Source organism: Brienomyrus brachyistius, chromosome 2 (genome assembly GCF_023856365.1).
Source record: "Brienomyrus brachyistius isolate T26 chromosome 2, BBRACH_0.4, whole genome shotgun sequence".
NCBI lineage: Eukaryota > Metazoa > Chordata > Actinopteri > Osteoglossiformes > Mormyridae > Brienomyrus > Brienomyrus brachyistius.
This window is the reverse complement of record NC_064534.1, coordinates 29,362,226-29,380,327: the sequence shown is the minus strand read 5'-3', so window position 1 is coordinate 29,380,327 and position 18,102 is coordinate 29,362,226. Positions and strand designations below refer to the sequence as shown.

General features: G+C 44.0%; 1 protein-coding gene across 10 annotated transcripts in view; it reads right to left on the bottom strand.

Moving 5' to 3' along the window:
- pde4d (phosphodiesterase 4D, cAMP-specific) overlaps positions 1-18,102 on the bottom strand; it is a 295,289-nt gene that overhangs the window by 65,473 nt on the left and 211,714 nt on the right. The window contains exon 1 of one of the 10 annotated variants that reach the window (XM_049003776.1): positions 16,109-17,058. The exons of the other annotated variants lie outside the window; for them this stretch is intronic. Within the exon in view, the coding sequence (XP_048859733.1) occupies positions 16,109-16,281 (173 nt within the window). The 5' untranslated portion in view covers positions 16,282-17,058. Of the gene's footprint in view, positions 1-16,108; positions 17,059-18,102 lie in introns of those variants that run through there. 10 annotated transcript variants of the gene reach the window in all.

Genomic DNA, 18,102 nt, shown 5'->3' with positions numbered 1-18,102 from the left:
GGATTACTCATTCATCATGCAACAGCAGTGTCGCCAGATACTACCAACCATCCAGACTTCTGACGCATCAGTTATGTGCTGCTCTGTAGCAACTGTGATGCTGCAAAACACTCTCCCAGGTCGGGTTACCTCTACAGCTGGCTTTTTTTTTTACTGCCATTTTCTAAAATAAAAGGTCACTGGTAAAGTTTCTCATAATGGTACACAATTAATGATTACCACCCATCAGCTGCAGACTCTCATCTTGCAATGGAAGCAAAAATATGGAGAAAAAAAACTCTGCTAAATATAACTGCATAGCTATTTACACATTTGTAGGGCACATTTCTGATGAATGGAGCACTCAGCTGAACAACAGAATCCACCCAGGGGCTTGAACCTGAAGCCCCACAGACAGCCCCAGACTCTCAATGACTGTCAGTCAGTGGGAGATCCATTCAGGGCCACAGGGTAGGATATCGCGGTCGCCCCTCTCTCTGCAAACGTCCAGCTCCATGCGACGCACTTTCAATTAATGAACACAAGACTGCACCGTTTAAAACGAACGGCCTCCAAAATTGGCCAAGTGAGCTGGGGCCAAAGAAAAACAAAAGGAGGTTGAGTAATCAGCCCTGGTAAAGAATGTCCTTCACAGACACCGGTCTACGCACTTATCATGCAGGGTTATTTGGTGCTGAAGTTTCAGTTTATTAACATTATTTGAGTGTTGTTTTTTCTTCGTGGGCTAACTTCCAATTTTTATTTTACGCTGTGAAATGAAACTGTACTTTTTGGGAACTGTGCCGGCTCCCGGTGTCTCCAGCATATATAAGGACCTCTGACTAAAACTAGCCGACAAGTGCCTGATTCCAATAAAAATGTCAACAGCAATTTGGAGACATCTGACTTCACATTGCATGTATCTGATAATGGCTTTTTGGCAGTGCTGAACATTTCAGGCCTAGAAGCTATAAATACAGAACCAGATTTTGTTTCTACCAACCAGTTGACTACTCTGTGACTGTAACTCTTTATGCTCAACTGGTTGGTTGTCTGGACCTGAAAGGGCCAACACTGTTTTTCGTGTATCCAAACACTTTCACATGGAAATGTCAGTTGGGTTTTCTGCTCAAAGTTTCTATCCATACTGCAGTATGTCTGTGTACTTGGTTGGACTGCAACCCAGTTCCAGAGAAAGAAGAAAATGCACCTTACCCATAGTCAACAATTACTCCTCAGCAGAAACAAATCCATCCATTCACACCACAGCAATGTACGTGGGATGTACTTACCTAGAAGAAAGGAAAGGGGAAAAAATAAATGAACAGTTATCATTTCCTTGTGTCAGCTCATTTTTTTTTAGCTCATTTTGTGGTGAAGAAAACTGTAGCTCATTAGTACGAACCCATGTTCAAATTACATTGAGACTTATTAAAAGACAGTCAATAAAAATATATAAAGCCTGTCATACATGCAACATATATAAGAATAATGCCTAAGAATAATATTCAATGTAATATTGCAACAAATCTAAGAATTTCATCATCTGCGGTATATAATATCATTAGACGATTCTGAGAATCTGGAGAAATCTCTGAATGCAAGGGACAAGACTAAAAACCAGTACTGGATAGTCATGATTTTCGGGTCATCAGGCAGCACTGCATTAAAAACAGACATGATTCTATGGTGGAAATCACTGCAAGAGCTGAGGAACATTTCCGAAAACCACTGTTCGTTGCTGCATCCACAAATGCAGGATGAAACTCTACCATGCAAAAAATAAATCATATCTAAACATGATCCAGAAATGCTGCTGATTTCTCTGGGCCGAGTTCATTTAAGATGGACTAAGGCAAAATGGAAAACTGGCCAGTATTTCAACAAATGAAAATTTCAAACTCTTTTTGTAAATAATGTAAGCCGCGTTGGCTGGGCTAAAGAGGAGAGGGACTGTTCAAAGCCATTTTGAGCACATTTGGGAAGACACCATTAATGCTGATTGATACATACAGGTTTTAGAGCAACACAGGCTGCCGTCCTGAAGGCTCCGTAGTAGAAGAGCCCAGGCGTTAGACAGGCTTGTCTGCAGTCCAGACTCGTCACTCATTGAAAACATTTGGTGCATCATGAAATGAAAACTATGACAAAGGAGAGCCTGAACTGTTGAGCAGTTGAAAAACTCTATCAGGCAAGAATGGGACCACATTTCACATTCAAAAACTGCTCTCCTCTCTTTCAGCAACTGCTCCCCTCAGTTCCCAAATGTTTATAGAGTGAGAACAGTGGAGGTGATGCAACACAGTGGTAAACATGCCCCTGTCCCAAATTTTTGAAATTATTTTCTGGCATCAAATTCAAATTGAGCGTATACTTCTCATGAAACAATAACATTTCTTATATCAACATTTGATGTGTTGTCTTTCTTCAATTAAATATGGGTTTATGTTCATATGTTAAATATTATGTTTATGTTCATTACATTCTGTTTTTATTTACATTGCCAACTTTTTTGGAAAGGGGGGTGTAAATGTAAAAGCTTAAAAATGAAGCCGTATTTCCCCCCACATTCCCAGCCCTGAATTGCACTCTGTCTGGAGCCATTTAATAACAGCGTAACTTCCTCCCATTGAGGGACATGGCTTTGTACTGGCCTTGACTCCGAACACCAAGGAAAGGTCATGCAGTTTACGTTACCACTATCAAAATATGTTATTGTTCTTTCCGTCAAGTGAGAAATGGGACTTTATTTTTATTTATTTATTGTCCAGCTGGCCTGTGACATCCCCTGTCCCCTCCCCACCGGACACAATGACCGCGCTGTTCAACAGGAAAGGTCTGTTTTGATAAGATCTTGATGTGGCCTGAGATATTATTTATGTCTAGGTAATGTGCAGCCGCACAAGGTCCTGGTGGTTAGACTGAACTGAATTTAAAAAAAGAAAAAGCATTTAAGTACTGTTACAGTTTCACAATATTATTTAATTGGCTGTGAAATTAATTGATAGGCTATTTTTCTTATTATTTTATCACTGCCTGTGTAATTATAAAATCAGTTTAATGCAAATGCTCATGGCAGGAGACCAGTGATTTAAAACAAAGTTAATATGTGTATAATACTTTGCCATTCACCCAGCTTAGACTGAGCCTGTCATCGGCAGCCTTGCGTTAATCGACCTTTGCTCAGCTGCTGCTGTGGCATGAGGATGCAGTCTGAGGTAATGGATGTACTTCTCATGGCCGAGAAGTGCAGACACCAGCAAGCACAGATGATTCGGATTATCCAAAGGATAAAAAGCCACAGGATGTATGACGCTAATTAAAGACGCCCTCAATAAATTCAGTTTTATTTAATTTTACTTTGCATCTGTGCAATTTATTTTTTATATTCTTTCTATAAATACAACTCTCCATCCCAGGAGCTCTGCCACATATAATAGATAACCTGTGGTAACTATGAAAATCTCATCACCTGTATGTTTTTAAACTTTGATCATTTTTGCCCCAACCCCTAGTAATTTAAACCTATCCTCTGGGACTTAAACAGAACTTCCAGAGCCACGTCTACAGCTACTGGAAAAGAGCTTTTACCCTAATCAGGCTGATCATTATGGGATGTATCCAGGTGACATGCCACATCAGGTGGGTGACTCCCTTTGTCTGTCCCATCACTATCAGAATAACCTTGGTGTGTAGATGACTTGGTGATACTGGATCCTGACTAGTGCTGATAAGAGTCTTCTAGCCTGTGACTAAGGGTGTTGCCAGTTTTCCATCATGGCCAGCAAGCACGGCCCCTGAATTTATTTATTTTTCTCCCAGCCCTAGGTGCAGTACAGCCACTGTTACGTAGACAGTGACCTCAGGGCAGTCCAGACACCTAAACACATAAACATAATGAAATGTAAACAAGAACAAATGTTTGCCTGCTTGGTGTGTCAGTCGTAAACTCTCTGGGTGCGTGATCTGCTTCATAAAGGTCTGCCAATAATGGGGAAGTAAGGATAAAATAAAACTATGTTTTATTATTTGTAGATTTCATTGGAATGTGAGATCCTGCAGCAAGAAACATAATGCACATGTGCATCACTGAAAAACACCAGCTTGGTGCTGATCAGTCAGATTATGGACGATGGTATAGGTCATAAAAGACATTAAATGTGATTAAATTCAAAAACAAATATAGACAGATATAGACCCAAATATAGACAAGCCAGTGTTGAACCAGAGACCTTCTGTGTTATTTACAGCATGGAGTTGGTGAAGTAACTAATTCTTGAAACGAGGTTTGATCTCCTACAGACTGTCCATCTTCCATTGCGTCTATAATGTATTTATATACCGGCAGCTCTCAAGTAGTGTAAATTTTGAGTTACATAAGGGTTTGTGAAACAAATGACTTGTCACTTGAGAATTACTATATATATATATATATATATATATATATATATATACACACACACACACATATAGTATATGTATAGTGTATGGGGGTCTTTCATCAGCTGCATTTCCCCCCATTAACACATACCCAGCAGACCGCATGCACGCACACACGCACACACACACACACAGAGGTTTATAATTATATCTTTGTGGGGACTCTCCATTAATTTCTATGGAGCTAACTCTAATCCCAACATGACACCCTTAACCCCTACCCAGCCCTAACCTTAGCCATAAGTAACCAAACAAAATACAAGACTTTTGGCATTTTTACTTTTTTCATTGCATTCATGGATCTTTGTGGGGACCTGACAACATTTGATCCTCACAATATAATACAGACCTAGTCCACACACACACACACACACACAACACACACACACAATCCCATCCAAGGTATATCACTGTCTTGTGCCCTCTGCTACTTGGAACAGCCTCTGGGGCTCCCTGCAAAACTGAAAATGGATGAATGGATTTCTACCGCAGTCAGTTTTATCTGCAGTCAGACAATTTTCACCCTATTGGCAACAGCAATGTAAAACAGATATTAAAATAGCTCAAATGTCTGATTCCTGTGTGCTGATACGTGTCGGCATTGACGTTTCAGAATCATCTCGTCATGCGTCATGCAACCGTCCTTTCCCTTAGGGAAAGAGGAAGACGCAAAGACACTGAATTACCTTCACAGTGCTCAGCATTTCTGTAACCATGACTTTTGCTAAACAAACACACGTACTTGAGTGGAAAAACACCAACGGCTAATCCTTGTGTATATGGCTCATTTCTTGAACACAAAAAGTCCCACCTCCACACATCCAAGCCTACAGTCAGGAGGAGGCATTTCGGTAATGAGGTGGGAGCCATAGCTGGGGTTGTGTGAATGACATCACATTATAAGAATGTCCTAGACATCATTAGTTTCCCAAAAATTACTTAAAATACATTTCAAATGCTGTGTATTCAAATACATTTCAAAACAGGTTCAGTGTTGTCATCTGGTCTTCAATTTGTTTTATATATTAAAAAAAACTTTACTCATTTTATTAATTTTTGTCCTCATTGTTTAAGTAATTCCACCCCTTTCTGACAACACTCTAGCGTTGATTAATATGGCCAGGCTCTTGACTGACAACTGGAAATAATTCAATTCGACACACCAGAAATCAGATGTGTGTCCAATGAATGCAGCATATCATTTTGGGTTTTACGTGAGTGGCTCCATTTGTCGGTGCATTTATGTTAGTTTCTGTAGAGGAAAACATGTGCTTATCTTCATTTGTCCCGGCTGTTAGAGACAGGAAGTCAGCTTTTAGCCATATGCTAAAGCAACAACAGCCACTAATACTGATGGTCTTATTGGTTTGCCAAATTTGGAGCAGGCTCTGCTCATATAGGAACAACAAACTTGTAATTAATTCATGGAACTATTATTATCAGTGTTCTGTCACAAGAATGTTCGGCAGACAGTTTAATCCATAACGGCTTTTACATTTTACTACGGTATTTTACAGATAATCAGTACCAGCAGGCTATAAAAAAAGAATATGATCCTGAAACATTCCTCCATCTTCCGCCCACAATTTTACCCAGAACATGCTGAGCAGTCAGGAAGTTGTGATAAATTATACCCAATTGGTGTACCGGTTTACAAGAGGATCAAGGGGTTTAAAAAAACACAAGACAGACATATGCCTCATGGGTGGAAAAAGTTTTCTATGACTCAAGCAAAGACCAGCAGCTATATGAAGCAACTCTTATTTGATGAAGAAATACCACAGAACAATAATTAGCCTGTGAAGGCTCAACTGAGGGACTCTGACGGTGAGAGAAAATATTACATCACATTAAAAACTTCCACAAGCCATCCACTGCATTCAAAAAACAAACCAGACTAATTCCAATCATGTTTTCCACCGAAAAATGTCATCCCATAGCCATACACCCTTAACAAAAACTCATACCTGGATAACAAAACCTGTACCTGTCACAATTTCTCAATGCCGGCTCTGATAACGCACTATCTTAGCAGGAGGAAATGCGTGATATCTGGCTTAAGATTGCCAGGAGACACTTCAAATACCGCATCTAAATCAAACATTGCTTTTACACATTGCATCATTAGTGTACATTAAAAATATCCTTTGGTGAGCCTTTCTGAGGGTAAAAGGTTGTTTATTATAGCCACTGGACAGGCAATGATCTTTCGGCACCTTTTCAACCCAACAGCATTTTATTTTCTTTATCCAAGATGGACAGTGTGCAGGAAAACATTTCTGGGCACTACTGCTCCCATTGCTATTATGTTTCCCCATGCAACTAATTAGGTATCTGATGAACTGATTAATTAACTAGTTACTCAGTAAGTCAAACAGATGAATCAACTAGAAGGCAGAGGGCACAAGACCTAAGACATCAGAAATAAAACCAGATGGTTTCAGGTTCTCAAATCTAAATAAGGCCATGGTACTTTTATAATTGTGCAAGGTACTTTACCTGATTTAGGTCAGTAAAAATGAATGAACTGTACAGTTGGCAATTTGCTTGAGTGTCTGGTTAGCAATGAATAATGTAAGGTAACTATATTCTTGTCTTTAAATATGCATCAGAAGTAGTTTCTATGAACCTACTTTAATTTTACTCCAACCTCAGGCCCAACGTGGGAATTATTCTGATCTCAGGACCAGGGTTGGAGACAACAGCAGTGCATGTCATACTGCAAAGCATTCCACAAGCTGGACGCTATACAAGTTCAGCTGAAAGACAGGACGAAGACGCTCCTTTGTTGAAGCTGGCTGCAGTGCAGTAGCTGGGACGAAGCGTGTGGTACGTTGCGAAACACCGACTGCAGCAGTGTGGCCGAGCTCTGCAGTGGGGGCTTATCCCAGCAGACGTGTCAGTCGGCGTGAGCTGGCACCTGGCCAGGCGGCCTGCGTTAAGCCCTGCCACTTCCATCGGACAGTCTGCAAGGTTCTCGATTATGCGCCCTGCCACCTCGGCACGGCTTCTGATAAGAGCTGCAGCTTCATATTCCTTCCTGTCAAATAACAGCCCAGCCACTCTCTCCTGGGCCCCCCTCTAATAAAGACTAATGTGCCAGTTGCTAAATGCGCTAACAAATATGGATGAGCCAGAAGCAGCCCCAGACAGTATTAAACGATAGCAGAATCACCTGCCCTCAGGGAATTCTGCATCCACCACTAGCAGACAGGGCTGGCAGCATGTGTAATTTTTAACAGCCCCCTCGATCCAAAGGCAGCGATGCATGGTGGCACACCAGGAGGCTAGTTTCAGAACGAGGACGATCTGTGAATCGCCTTTGCGTACCTCTGCCCCCCTGCACGTGCCCTGCATGAAACTGGAGCCCCTCCAGAAATTGGTGTCTGCTGATAAAAATAATTATGATCCAGGGCTTTCTGGTGGAACTAGAGCGTGGAGGTTTATCAGCCTCTTCTGGCCTTTAAATATGCAGTCAGATTATGCATGCTTATGGCTGATGGGAAAAACAGTCCAGGGATCACCGACTGGAAAGTATGATGCATCAGTAGGGTTTCCTCCTGTTCACAGAGGTGCCCATATAGATTTTGGGTCCAATGAAAGCTTATCATACTGGACCCCCAACCCAGACCAAAAATGACATTGTCACCCCGAGGCCCTAGGAATCATGCTACAAGCTAAAACCCCCCCCCCCCCCCGCAACTCCCCCACTTTATGGCACCCTCTGATGGACTGACATCTTGATGGACCCCTGCCTTGTGCCCTGTTTAGTCTCGGGTCTGGAATACCGCCCCCCCCCCCTCCCAACCACCTTGAGTAGGATACAGGATAAACAGTTGGAAGATGGTTGCTTTTCTTACACTATGGATGAAAAGTAGAGAATGGCAGTCTATTCGGCTTTGACAAAAGAGAGATTTCTTGTTATGAGCACAACTGTCACCAATATCATTACAACATTAGGCAGCATCCAATATCTTACATCAATCTGCCCAATTAATGTAAATAATTTGTCGAATTTTTCACGGAAGCAACTAACGCTTTGAGTATCTGTATTACCAGTTATATTCAAGGCCTAGGCAATCTCTGAGGAAGAGCACGGCTTCAGGCATACCGTTAACGAACATCAAACTGACTACAATAAACCTCCTTCAAATCCTGATATCTGCACTGGCTCAGATGCCACTCAGTGAGATGCGTTTGCTGCTATGCTGTGCTGAATGAGGTTTTTACTGAGCCGTTGCTCAGGGAAATTATTAATCCAGTTGTGCACTGGTTCAAAATCGATTCCCGAGCTATGTAATTTTGAGTGAAATAATCATGTTTAGCCGAGAAACTGCAAGAGCAGCAGCAAAGGACATAAATCGAGAGAACATGTGCCTGATCAGCGCTTTTGTGTGAGTTAAAGTATGGAAAAACCACCCCCCCCCCCATTCCACCATAATGTACAAAGCAGACTGGCCGGTCTCCATCTATCCAAATATCCATCCATTCCACCGCAGGCCTCGGCATGCTGATCTCCTGAGAGCCACTCGTTCAGCACGTACCAAGTACTCAAATTACTCAAGACACTAAGTAACACAAAACAATATGTCACAGGGGTCCTTAAAATAGCTGTACTGATGGTGTCATCTGTCATCAGGTGACCTGTGTGTATTATGAGTTCAAAGCAATGCTAGTGCATAAAGAGTGCAGATGTGAATGCGGGTCTGTGTCTCCTTGTTTGGTAAAGATGACATCTTCTTGCCTGTGACGTTACCAGGAAATGGGTCAGAGTACAAGCAGAGTACTGGCTTTTTATAGTAACGTGTAAAACGGATTGATCTTGGTTTTACGTATTGATTAATTTCTCATTCTAAATCTTTTGAAACACATAACAATACATCAAGTGTTGACAAGCTGTGCATTTCAAGCTTCCTTCCTGCACACTCAGCTGATGCTTTTGCACTTGAGGCCTTTCTCTTACCTTTAACAAGTCTGGCCATTCTCCTCTGACCTTTCTCATTAAGAAGGTGTTTTCAGCAATAGATCTGTGGCTGAGTGGATGTTTTTTTGTTTATTGCATCGCGCTCTGTAAAGCGTAGACACTGTAGTATGTGAAAATCCCAGGAGGGTGACTGCGTCCAAGATGCTGCAACTACGTCAGGCACCAGTAATTATACCACATGTAAAATCACTTAGATCACGTGTCTTGGGTACTTTAATGCTTAGCCACGCAGTAACTGAACTGAATTTCTTGCTGTATGTAGTCAGTTGCAGCTACAGCATTCAGCAAGTCAGTATACATTTTCTATTTCCAAGTAGCAAAAATATTACTTTAATAATAGAAGGGAATGTAGATGGCAAAGGTATTCCTGTCCCCTGATAATATGCAAACATCATAAAATATTATACATACTGAAAAGCTTCACCACATAGATGCTTCTCTTCCTACCGCAGCCAAAGCTGCTTTAGCTGTGTATCTTTCATTCTTCTGCTAGCACACCTGTCTTCCTGATTCCCATAGTCCAGCACTGGCATGTCATAGACGGCAAACTCCCTGGTTTATAGCGTGGATCTGACTGCAGTTCAAAAAGATTCTTCAAGCAGAGAAAGAGGAAAATCAAAGACCTCTCCAAGAGTATGCTACTGTAGCTCATGTGAGTGGGCTTCCAGCAAGCTGCTTAGGCAGACAGTGGGTTATCAAGCTCGAGTACGATGTGTGCAGATTCCCCTGTGCCTGGCAGAGTATACGCTACTCAGGGTGAGGAACATACAGAATTGAATGGGAGCCTGGTAATGTCTGTATAATGAGGATTTCTGTCTTCAGTAGCGCCCATTTGGAGCTCCTGACCTTCTGGTGACTCTCACCACTGGTTTGAGGAGAATTATGGAATTTGGACAGGGTCACCTATTCCTTCCTTCCATCCATCCATCCATCCATCCATCCATCAAATTGCTTATGTAGGGTTAGAGGTAATTTTGAGATGCTAAATAGAAAAATTATGAAGTAACTATTCATCTTGCAAAGCATCATTGTCATGCCCGGCTCATCTGCCCCTCCTGCTTCCTCCCTAGCGTGGCTCCGACGAGCCACGCCTGTTAAGCGTTTGTATTACCTCTTGTTCCTACCTTTGTGTTAATCACTCCAGCTGCCTCTCATTTGCTACCTCATCAGTTATATATAAAAGTGCTTCTCAGTCGTCTGTTCCCCAGTCCTGTCATTGACGTCATACTGTCTTGTTGCCTGTGCTCTTCCTTGTTTCTAGTCCTCCCGGTTTTGTCCCCTTGTGGTCTAGTTTGTTTCCTTGTTCCCTTTCTGTTAAATTATGCCCCTTTTGCTGTTGTCATAGCGCCTGCTCCCATGTCCTTCATCCTGCATCGCATAACAGTCTCTCATTCTCATATCTCCTATCCCCATCCTTTTGCTCTGTTGACTAGTACTGCTAGTAACGGCTGCAGGAGCAGGAAAAACAGGGCAGCAACTTCTGTCATCAGGGCCACACTACAGACAACCATTCTGTAACAACTGTTCAGCGTTTCGGCTTTCAAAGAAACGGACCCAGGCCAGTAATTAACATTCAGCCATTATTCTCTGAAGGGGTCACAGCAAATTTGAGGCTGGTCCCACCTGCAGTCACTTCTGTGTTCTCAGGGAAAGCCCCTCGAGCCAAGTGCCATGTGGGAGACTCATGGCTGCCAGCCACTAGACGTACCGGTTAGTAGAGCTGGCAGGTCCAAAAACAGTCGGTGTAACAGTTTTTGTTGGTGTGAAAATGTGATGAAGCAGAAATAAGCAGACCCTAGCAGCCTGTCGTGGCAATACATCAATATTAACCATAGGTATTGTCTTATACATATTAGTATACTTTCATGGAGTTCATGTCACATGGAGTTTCATGGAGTTCATGTAACAGATTCAAATGCACAGTGTCAAGTGGAAGCTATGTCATATTGCTCAAAGTGTACAAGGTGGCTGCGCAGAGGGACACCTGGGCCGTATGCCTTCCCATAAAAAGCGGGCAAGCCTGGACAGAGAGACAGGTATCTAGAACAAACAAAGGCACGTCGTAACAGCAGCACAGTATCTCAGTCAGACCGCCGTCATCGTTGGCAAAACAAAGCTAACAGTCTTGCAATACAGGAAGTCAGTCGTAGACCTGCTGCCTGAGTGTGAATGTTTCCCACAACCGTCTTCCCAAAGAAACGCCAGGGGGGGTTTACAGCAGGAGAGAGGATTCTTCCTTTATAGAGATCCAGTTCTTGCCTTCAGACTGTTCAGAGTCTGAAGCAGCAGGGTGTATTATCTCAGAAGAGTTTTCAGGAAACAGAAAGATCTCTGTAATCATACTATAACATGCGGTCTAGTTTTCCATGGACATTAATAAGATGTGGCCACAGCCGAATTAACGATAATTGACTCCAGCGTTGGAAGAATCAGTCTGACGTGTTGACAGTTTAATTGATGAACCCATACTTAGAGTTACACTGCAAAGAACGTTATAAATAAGGTACTGAAAATAGCTGTAATTTGAGCAATAGAAGAAGGCAGACTTTAGCAAACTCTGTTCATCACTGGACATGAGTATAAATAGTATAAATAAGAGCCAGTGGAGCTTTTATCCGGCTCTAAGATGGAGGCATATTGTGGGCACAGAATTCTCTGGAGGGACCAAGGAGGGTGGTGTTTGGGTGCAAAAATATAAACGTTAAAAAAACGGTTTAGTTCCTTAGTCTGCGATTGATTGGCATTTGCCCAACCTTGGGGTCAGCCAAGCTCATGGGCTGGTTTGTCAAGTCTACCCTGCCCCCCCTCCCCCCTCCCGGGGGAAGTGGGCAAAAACAACCCATAAACTTAGACCAAAAATGGGATCGTCCTCATTTATGAAACGTCATATAAATTTCATTGCAAAAAAATGTATATTCATAAAAAGGAAAACATGTATATGCAAATCTGGATTCATTCACTGTCTGCATATACTGCAGTATGCTGTCCTGCTGTGCATTTGATATTTATTTGATTTGAGCTGCTCATGTCGCAATGTCAGTACAATCAATTGTCCCAGTTACATTAAGAAAACTGGACATCGCTGCAAATGTAGTTTTTACGTTTGCCTGTTCTTTCATCGCATAGGGAAACATATATTTATTGTAAAACAGGCAAAGTGCAAGGACAGTACACACAGTGCAAACAGTAAACGAATAAGTAAAAATAATCTTGGTGGTCCACGAAAACTTGTTCCCTTCTAATCCTTCCATTTACATAGTTACTAACAAGAATGCCATTATGCCATGTCATATTCTTGTAATTATAGACTTTTTTATAGGTCAATACATGGATGCGAGTGTCTGACACCTAATTGGCATTTTATGCAACTACTGACAATTGCAGATATTTTTAACTCATGGGAAGAGGTGACAAGATGTAGTGACAAATATATAGTCTTTGGCTTGCACAAATAATCCCGGTAGAATAAAATAAAAGACATTATTAGAATAATAATAAATAAAATACATCCCAGTGCACATATTGGATTTACAGTTCTTCACGTGAAGACCCAGGTTGATGCGGCGTGCGGCTCTGTGACTAAGCTGCTTTACCTGCAGTTCCTTTAAAGTGGGTGTTGCCTTTTCTCGATTTCTCCAAAATGTTGCATACAACCTCCTTCCGAGTTTCCGTAAATATGCACATTTGCCCAAGAAGTTTGATAAATTTGGGATTTCACGTAAAAATTTGCATACACACATTTTGGGTGTCTCTTTGTGTACACACAACTTTGATGAATGAAAGGCCCAAAACCCAAAAATCCCGATACACAGTCACCTGGGAATGAGCCTGCAAGGAAGTCCCACCAAGTTTATGATGTGGCAAATGCCATACAATTGATTCACAACAGTGACAAGGCAAAAGGAAGCATCTGCCTTTTATGATACACAGTCAGAAACCAAATCCCCTTAAGAGCCCAATGACTCAGTCATCAAGATCCATGCAACTCCACGTACGAATGATGTCTGCCACTCAAGTAGGTTGTTTAGCTCTGGTGCAAAGGTTTTGTTTGCCTAGAATAACATAGACGTAGACAGTTCTGCCTCTGACTGTATATTAGCAAGGTTTGTGTACAGGGATAACCTCGTGAGTGTAACACTCAAGATGTTACACTCGTGAGTGTAACACTCAAGGTGTCACACTTGTGATACTCAAGGTGTCATTTAAGGCGTTACACTTGTGAGTGTACCACACAAGCACTCGTGCCATCATCATAGTGTGATATGTATGGCACAAGGCACACGTTTTTGTCTTTAAGGTGACTGAATTTTGTGGTAGTGAGATGTGCGAATTCTCCAATTTCTGTGCACATCGGACACCTCCTTTTTATACAGAAAACATCTGTCACACCATCCACTAACTATTCCTAGGTGTGACATCAACGTAATTCTAAGCCTCACATGAAATTCACTCCAAGCACAACTCAAGCAGATGGCTACGGGGAAAAAGAAGAAGAAAAAAAAGCTACCAGCATCACTTGCTCGCTGTACACGATCTGCACCCATCTGCTGATGCAGAAACTACGGAAATGGGGGAGCAGATAGATCACCTGGCTGGCGATGTCTAAATGCTCGGAAAAATCAACTGCGGTGAGCGCTCCCCCCACTCGCCGGGAGGGATCGCGAGGCCGAGGGCGAGGCCCTGTCAATATTTGCAAAAACGACAAGCAGCCGATGGGCGCTAAGTCAAGCAGCGAGACCCATTAAAACTCACAACCAATCAGCAGAGGAAGGTGGTAAAACCTGCTTGTCTGCATGTGCGGTGATTACCTCAAGCTGCGGGCGGGGAGGGACTCCGGATACACGTCACAGCGACAGTACCACCCATGGGAGCCCCTTTTTTCCCGATCTCCGGTTATTTCCCTTCAAAGCAAAGGCTCCTTTACATTCCGAAAGGTTGATGTTTCATGGGTTATTCACAGCATTAGAAATTACAAGAGCCTATGCTTGTAGCTCCATTTGAGGGAATTGCTGTGTCTTTACAGCAGGATACATGGTGTTAGACGGTGGTAGCAGTGTACGGTTGACCTAAATATGGCTGGGCACAGCTACGCAAAGCACTCAGTGCACCACGACGTTTAAATCTGGCAACCATCCCCAGAAAAAAGACAACAATGCGTCACCCCACCCTCGCTACTTCCTGCAATATATTGAATTTTTGTGGCACAAAGGACCACGAGGCACCAAGTGAATCCTCACAACGGACAGGATCAGCTTCCCGCTCTGCTTTACCACCTGCTGTCCAGACGCCGGTATGTTTACGTGTCCCGACTCCTCCGAGGTGGAGGAGGGGTAGCCGGAAACCCTGAGCTCACTTGGCATTATCTTTATTCCTTTGACTGTTTATCTCAGATTTGGGAAATGGGCCCTTTCCCTGCTCCAAGGTCCCAGCAGGGCTGGATGTGCGGACAGAGAGAGTCAGCAAGGCTTCTGTGCTGCCTGATTACTGAGTGCCATCAGAATTCTTGGAGGTCTCCAGTCCCACTGTGGCCAGAAAGCCCCCCCGCCCCTGTCCTGAACACACATGTACACACCAACACACACACACATACACACAGTCCAAATATTCATATTTTTGTGAGGACCATCTATTAATTTCTATAGGAATAACCCTAATCCCAGCAGTGACAACCTTAACCCCTACCCAGCCCTAACCTTAAACATAAATAACCAAACGAAATACAAGACATTTTTACATTTTGATAGGAGTCACAGATTTTTATTAAATTCAGTCTTCCCTTGTGGGAACCAAAAAATGTCCCCACAAAAAAGTCAAAAGAACAGGGTTTTTATCACAATGTGACATTTGATCACCACAATGTAATATATATATAACCATCCCCCGCCCCCCCCACCCCAACATACACTCACACATACAGTTTTGGAATGTCCCACATAAAGTACGCCTGTTTTAAAGCTCTCATGAAGCAAACTAACAATCACTGGGAAATACAAACCCCTGACACCTATCAAGTGTAAAACAATAAAAATGTTTATTATATGACTAGTTAAGTAGATTTAATGTCAAACAGTCAAGATCTCTGATTTAAAGCCCCCAAGGCATGACTGGGGATACAGTATGTAGTGTAACATCATTCTGCGCTGGTGGCATCTTCGTTTCTTGAGTTTATCACTTTTAGAACTGACTTGCTTGCTTATGGTGAATTTTCTGTCCTATTTAGTGCGCAAACCCTCTGGATTTGGACAAAGGCCCATCTGAGACCACCAGCCGCATCCAACAGGCACAGGTAAGAGGCCGACCTGAACACACACACTCACACGCACACGTGTGTATTAATATCTTTCTGGGGAACCCTAATCCAAACTATGTCAACCGTAACCCCTGCTTAGCGCGAACCGTAACCATAACTTACCAAAGAAAACACAAGCCTTTTGGCATTTTTAGTTCTCTGATTGCAGTCACAGGTTTTTATGAAAGAAATGCTCCCCAAAATGTCAAAATATCAGGTTTTTATCAGTTCCCACAATGTAATGTATACATGACCCACACATGCGCACCCACTCACTCAGACACACGCACACAGAAAGAAAAATCTTCCTCACCCCCCAGAGGCACACTCGTTACCCCCGACACTCACATGTCCAAACCCAGATACACCTGGCACGCTCAGCCTCCTCATGCTGGACCCTCCCCAGCGTCACTCACCAAATCCAGGAGTGCCTCCTGAATGGATAGTTGTTCACATGCATCTTTTGCCTGTCCCTTCCTGCCCGAACGCGGCCGGCCTTCATCGAGCGGCGGGGGGGGGTTTGTTCTTCGGCACCGGGAGGGGGACAGTGGGATCTGCAGTCAGCTTGCCTTCTCCCCGCAGATGTCATATAAATGTCTTGCAGAAGAAAGAGAGCGAGAGAGCGGCGGAGCAGAGCGCATATCCCAGCCAGGGGGCCGTGCAGCCGTGCAGCCGTGCAGGGGAGTGGCGCGGACTCGGCGCAAGTCTGCCCCGAAACTCCACGAAGGGCAAAAAGTTGAAGTCCGCTTTATGAAAAACGAGGAGCTGGAAGTCCGTGGAGGGTGGTGATCCAAACGGCGCCGACTGGAGGGAGCGTCAGTCCCGCAGCACGCACAGACAAGCAGGCGAAGCACTCCATGCAGAAACAAGCACACGCTGACAGAGACACGCGCGCCCTCTCACACGCACACACATGCGCCACGCCAAGCCGCCGAGTGCCTCCGTCAGGTAGGTACTCCCCACAGTTCGGCTAGCCCTCACCGGCACGGCACTCTCCCTTTGCCGTTTTCCAGGTATTCTTCCTGCAAGAATCCCAGACTCTCTGCGGCACAACCGCATGGCCGGCATGCGTCCCGGGGGCTACCTGGCAGACCCGGGAGGGCGGGCGGGAAGCAGCGGCAGCGAAGCGGGCCCCATCCTACGAGCAGCGTGGTGTAGCATGGGATGTCCTCCCCACCTCACGCCTACGGCAGCCCCTCCATCGCTGTCCAGCTCCTCCAAGTATGGCAAACACAGCTATTGATCCTGTTACCACTGACAGCTCCTATTAATTCCTCACATACCCCTCGCTCCCGGCGATCTCCTCTGCAGACAGCGCTGGCGGGGAAATGCGAGCGTGAGATTGGTCGGGAGAAAACATTCAGTGACCCCCTCCCCCCCCTGCACCGCTGCCGCTCCCTGTCCAGGGATCAGGTCCTGCAGTGTGTCGGCTTTGCTCCCCCCTCCCCTCCCCCACCAACTTGTCCTCCACTTGTGCTCTGGTCCCTTTCCAGCGTCCTGTCACTGCTGTAGGTGCTGTTCGGCGAGGCTCCCGTGGAACTGCAGAGAGGATTCCTGTCAGGCGGGGGGCTATTTAGTCTCAGTGCGCGCACACAGACCCAGGCACGCGTCTGCTTCTAACTGCCCGCAGATACGCACGCACACAGACACTGAGTAAGCAGAGTGGCTGGGAACTGTCACCCCACGTACCCTGAGACACGCTCTCACTCATACACAGACACCTAACACTTTTTCAGTGACTGTTTCTACTCAGTCGCTTTTTTCTTTCTCTTTCTGTCCCTTTTGGTCCCTCTCTCTCTGTCGCTCTCACCATTAATCTCTCTCTTACTCTCTCTGTCTCTCTCATTCTCTTTCTCGCTCTCTCTCTCTCTCTCTCTAGCCTCTCTCACTCTCTCTCTCTCTACCCTCGACTGTTAAATGAAGCAGATATGAGACTGCTGAACCAGCTCCAGGGTGAATATGTGAGTTTGTCTGTGTTCGCGTGGCCCTGGCATGTATGCGTATTTATATGCGTGTGTGTGTGCGTGTGCGTGTGCGTGCCTCTAAATATGTGCATGTTTCTCAGGGGGCCCCTTAAGGTGGAGAAAGAGACAAGCCACAAAAAAACAGTAGCTGGCAACTGGTAACATAAATGAAACATTTTAAGAAAATAACTTAGAAACACATTTGTCATGTTACCACGGAAAGTGAAAAAAATAAGGCACCAAAAACAGGAGACGACTTGGCTTATTCACCCATAGTGTGGGCTGTAGTGGTGATTGACAGCTGGTAAACTGTGACACGTGACCCAGAAAGACCCCCAAGAAGCAGCCAACCGAGAAGAAAATGTCCGTTTGACGTTCTTACAGCAGTAACATTGCAAATGTAAATTTGCCATTTTTCTCAATTCGGTGAAGCCATTAAAACAGAC